Consider the following 5476-nt stretch of genomic DNA (forward strand, 5'->3'; position numbering starts at 1 on the left):
TGTTAGCGTTCGTACAAGAGTAAAGTACATGAACGCAATTAGTTGCTGTTATTATTTTGGTCTTAAAATGTTTCTCTAATTTGTTGCTCTCAAGATATATAATATCGAATTTATTGCTCCACGTTTGACTTAGAAAAATCGACCCGAAAGAGTGGCGGTGCTAGCGTTCGTACAAGAGTAAAGTACATGAACGCAATTAGTTGCTGTTATTATTTTGGTCTTAAAATGTTTCCCTAATTTGTTGCTCTCAAGATATATAATATCGAATTTATTGCTCCACGTTTGACTTAGAAAAATCGACCCGAAAGAGTGGCGGTGCTAGCGTTCGTACAAGAGTAAAGTACATGAACGCAATTAGTTGCTGTTATTATTTTGGTCTTAAAATGTTTCCCTAATTTGTTGCTCTCAAGATATATAATATCGAATTTATTGCTCCACGTTTGACTTAGAAAAATCGACCCGAAAGAGTGGCGGTGCTAGCGTTCGTACAAGAGTAAAGTACATGAACGCAATTAGTTGCTGTTATTATTTTGGTCTTAAAATGTTTCCCTAATTTGTTGCTCTCAAGATATATAATATCGAATTTATTGCTCCACGTTTGACTTAGAAAAATCGACCCAAAAGAGTGGCGGTGCTAGCGTTCGTACAAGAGTAAAGTACATGAACGCAATTAGTTGCTGTTATTATTTTGGTCTTAAAATGTTTCTCTAATTTGTTGCTCTCAAGATATAGAATATCGAATTTTTTGCTCCACGTTTGACTTAGAAAAATCGACCCAAAAGAGTGGCGGTGCTAGCGTTCGTACAAGAGTAAAGTACATGAACGCAATTAGTTGCTGTAATGATTTTGGTCTTAAAATGTTTCTCTAATTTGTTGCTCTCAAAATATATAATATCAAATTTATTGCTCAACGTTTAACTTAGAAAAATCCATTAGCAATAAATTCTAGTGTATTTGTTTTATGATTTGCGACTCGCTATAAGTGTTTTTCGGAAGTGGGGGTGCTAGCTTAATGGCAAGTCAGCACCCCCATCTTTAATATCATTTTCCTGCTAACGGGTAGGAGCAATAAATTCGAACTTAGAGCAATAAATTAGCAACAAATTAGCACTTAATTATGCACTATGGCCGAACCCGATTTTTCGTGGTGGGCGTGCCAGGTTAATATGGGTTACGGCGATTGCCATCAGGCAGACGAATAGCGCGAAGAACTTCATGATCTTTATTTTACTGATAACACACTTTCGATGCCGCGTTGTGAACTGACAGTGATGCGCCAACACACCTCTATTTATATACTTCATACAAGCGCTAAATGTGGTCATCATCCACCGCGACAAACCGTTATAGGAAATTTGCCGTCAATATTATCTGTGTTATGTGTACAGAAAAGATGTAGGAGGAAAAATCTTGTTGTACTAGCGGTCCATGATTAAAAAAACTCACGCCGCATTTGCGTCACGTATCCTTTTATATCTCACGTATCGATCTAAAATATTATAATTTTACACAGAGACTGATTATATAATGTCATACTAAAAATTCAAGATTTTTTATATCTTACCTGCAATTTAAAGGCGCATCTTTTGTTGTAAGTGTTTTCAGAATTTTGAATAATTTTGATACATTATATAAGCATTTTTTTTTTGCAATTTTCTTTCTATATTATTATTTTTAAATTATTCAATACCTTAAAATACCTTGAATATCTTAATATACTCAATGTTTGACCAGAATTTAATAATCGGCATTTTTAAAATATTCTAAAAAATTTTAAGTTTTCAGAAAGAATTAATGTTTGAAGTGAATATCTATCGTGAAAAGTTTGGATTTCTTAAATTTTCGAAAATTTTTTTTTACATAAGATTTAAACTAACAAATATTGCGTTGAAAAAGAATTGTGAAGCAGCAATCGAGGAAAATTGTTATTTCCGAACGTAATTACTTCGGGGATTTCCCATGTTCTTAAATTGTGAATAAGCGATTTTACGCGATCTTATTTATGTGAGTGCGCGAGGATTAGTTCTATATTCTTACAACATTGCTTTTTGGTCCGAACGATATTTGCAAAAATATAATATTGTTTTACGATATAAATTAAATTTTTAAAATGTGTTTTGTAATCTTTAAATTAAATTTAAATAAAGCTTGTATGATACTAGTAATTACATTTATGTATAATCAGTTAATATGCTTTTATCGCTTTTCTGTTTTGCTGTTCTCAACATATCACTTTTATCTGACTCGCGAGAGTTAAAAATCGAAACATGAAGATTACAGATATGCGATACATTTTATATCATAAGATAAATAGATTGAATCGTCTATAATATGTATACATTCATATACATTCAAGAATCTTGAAAATTTTATGTACTGAGTACATTATATATATCTTATTTCTTTATTTTTAATTTATGTTTTAGATTTCAATAAATTAATGAAATTTTTATTTTTTATTACATTGTTTTTAAAGAGTGCTTTTAACTCAAAAAGTTACATGCAAGAATCTAGCTGTGATAATTTTCTTATTCTGTCTTTTTTTTTTTAAATTGCTGCATTTCAAAATAGGTTTTTTTAAATTCATTTTATTACGTTAATGTGTTGTACAGATTATGTAAATGAGTTACCAAATTTTTAACTAATTGGTTTTATTTAACATCAATAACATGATACAAGCAACAAGGTTTATTGTGAGTTTATAAGAATATTGTGAGTCTACAAGAAGGGAGAAAAAACGGTATCTTATTTTCCTTAAACCCCGATGAAATTTTTCTTTTTAGTATTACCATTGCACTGTAGGAAGAATCGCGATTTTTTCGATCTAGATAACGTTACATGTCGCGCAAATTCCTTTTTTCATTTTTTATCTTTCTGTAGTCTGCTGCTTGCGATTTATGCAAAGCATAAGTCCGAATGCCCTATCTTCCCGATTCAGTTGGTCAGCTTCGTTCACTGAAAAAATTAAAAAGGAGAAATTATTAGAAATATTACACACAATATAAAAATTATGCAGAAATATATGTATTATAAAATTTATGTTAAAATATATTAATATTTGTTCCCTTATTAACTTATTTTTTTAATTTACTATTTATTTATATATATTTTTCTTTTTTTCTTTATTTATTTTAAGGTATTACTTACGTGAAGTCACGCATTCCGTTACAACTTGTTTGTTCTTCGTTACTGTTGGGTCATTCGGTTCCTTTTCGACCGCTTCTAGTATTTTGTCTAAAACTAGCTTCGAATCTTTCATCTAAAAATTATTGAAAAGAAACGTGACATAAAAAAAACATGAAACCTTATATTTATTGTCAATTAACGATATGTAAGAGAATAATTTTTGCAATAATTTTGTATTTAATTTTGAATAGAATTAATTTAATTATATTTGATTTTATTTATTCATCAAACAGATAGTTTATTAATATTTATAACTTTTTGTGTGCATGTTTATTGATATATATTACCGAGATGTAACACACACACACACACACACATGTCATATATTATATGTATATTTTAATGTATAATATATATATTTTATGATATATACATATGTATATATAAAGAATTATAGAAAAACTATTAATCCGACAAAATTCATGGTTTAAGAGAAATATATCAGCTTCAAAAATATATTATAATTTAAATTAATTTTTTATAATCAAATTGTCATAAATTGTTGTTATAATATTTAATGTAGTATTTAACATCTTTTCCAATGGAAATAATTGGGATAGTGATGACTTAAGAAAGATTGTATTTTTATATTGTATATAAAAGTCAATCTGGTTATAATTATAACGAAAATTTTGTATAATAATTAAAATTGCGTATGTGGAATTGTTACCATATCGTTCTTCTCCAATATGCATGCTACGAAACGACCGTGTGTCGTAAAAGATTCTTTAGTTTCTTCGTCGATGTCTTCATCATCTTTGATTTCCTGCCATTTTTGTTTTGTAATTTGCATCTGCTCTGTTATGGAAAAATATTTTTAATTGCAGAAAATTAAGGATATTTTTCAATGGAAATGTTTGCAAAAAAGTTAAATTTTAATGTATAAATTTAAGTAAATTTTAAATAAATTTTTAAGTAAATTTTTTATTTATGTTATCTTTTTCTTTGTGTCTTTTTATGCGCGCACGCGAGAGAGAAAGAATTTATAAAAATTACATAATAAAACAAATTCTAAAAATGCTAAAGTTATTTTTTATTTATGAATTTACTTATAATATATTTATATATATTTATACATTTTAAATACTAAATTTTTATTTATAGATTAAGATATCAAATTAATTTTAAAAATGATATTAAAAATTTTAAATTACAGATTGTAAATTTTCAATGCTAGATGCTAAGTTGTAAATTATATATTATTTCTAATTTCTAAAATCTTATATTTTTGAAATATATATATAGTGTGTATGAGTGTAACTTACCCGCAGTCGTGCCAGCTTCAGTCAGACATATTTTTACCGTCGATACATCGGTTTCGAAATTCGTCGCTACTTGTTGTATGTTCTCTTCTTCATTTGCAATTACCTAAAATAATCATATTCTTTGTTATTTTCATAATATTACAGTTAATGATTGTAATAAAAGAATATTGCATAAAGTTTATAACATAAAATATAAGAAAAGTGTACTAATAGCAATTTATAATAATGAAAAAGTATATGTTATACAGTATACATATTTTTATTTATTTTATATTTTAAAAGAAATTTTACTTAAGATTTTCTAATATTTTTATATATTTTAAATATTACTCGAAATAATTAAATTATATGAAGTGTTCTATTTAATTTGTTGTATTTGTACAAAGTAAGAAAAGAAAAAGGATATATGGAAAATATATATAATTATTGCAATGTAGATATAGTTTATCGCAGAAATGATAAATGACAAGTTGTACTTACATTAGCAGCGACAGTTAAAACGAGAAGCGCGATTCTCTTCATTTTTCTGTAGTTTAGTGACAGGAAAATGAACAACTGCGATCGAGGTTTAATTCATCAACTGGATAAAAATGTATCTGTGCTCATATTTATATTGTCATTCCACAACGTTCCATGTGATCTTACATCATCGATTTGCGAAAGACAATATCTGTGTATATGTATGTGCGCGAATTTGCGGAAGCGTGATTAGAATAATTGGCTGGTATATCAGATTTGCACAAATTTCGATGGCGCCGCGATACCGCACTACCTCAATTATTTCGCGCGCACATGTATGCAGGTACATTAGACCTAATTAGAGTGTGTGACATCGGTGACATGAAAAAAAAGTCACGCCAAATGTGTGCGAAATTAATATTCAGAATGTTTAACGTAATATAAGTGAATATATATAAGCTAAAAATGTACAGAAAGAGAGAGAGAGAGAGGGGGGAGAGAAAGAGAGAGAGAGAGAGAGGGGGGGGGGGAGAGAAAGAGATGATTTATATATTGCTTTTTTTTGG

The 5476-nt window shown here is 28.4% G+C and overlaps 2 protein-coding genes across 4 annotated transcripts in view; both read right to left on the reverse strand.

Moving 5' to 3' along the window:
• The window catches only part of LOC115233694 (pheromone-binding protein Gp-9-like), a 7011-nt gene extending 5708 nt beyond the window's left edge, over positions 1-1303 (reverse strand). The window contains exon 1 of one of the 3 annotated variants that reach the window (XM_029804257.1): positions 1158-1303. In XM_029804257.1, coding sequence (XP_029660117.1) covers positions 1158-1217 — 60 coding nt within the window. In that variant the 5' untranslated portion in view covers positions 1218-1303. Of the gene's footprint in view, positions 1-1134 lie in introns of all 3 variants that reach the window. The other 2 variants (XM_029804258.1, XM_029804259.1) reach the window with 2 other exon arrangements.
• Positions 1304-2634: 1331 nt separating this feature from the next.
• LOC115233696 lies at positions 2635-5257 on the reverse strand. Its single transcript, XM_029804260.1, has 5 exons — positions 4932-5257; positions 4452-4554; positions 3857-3984; positions 3148-3259; positions 2635-2955 (listed from the first exon to the last, which is right to left on the reverse strand). The coding sequence occupies exons 1-5, from the start codon at positions 4971-4973 to the stop codon at positions 2867-2869; spliced, it is 474 nt and encodes a 157-aa protein (XP_029660120.1). The 5' UTR covers positions 4974-5257; the 3' UTR covers positions 2635-2866.
• Between the last annotated feature and the right edge of the window lie 219 nt (positions 5258-5476).

Source organism: Formica exsecta, unplaced genomic scaffold (genome assembly GCF_003651465.1).
Source record: "Formica exsecta isolate Colony F162 unplaced genomic scaffold, ASM365146v1 scaffold182, whole genome shotgun sequence".
Taxonomy (NCBI): domain Eukaryota; kingdom Metazoa; phylum Arthropoda; class Insecta; order Hymenoptera; family Formicidae; genus Formica; species Formica exsecta.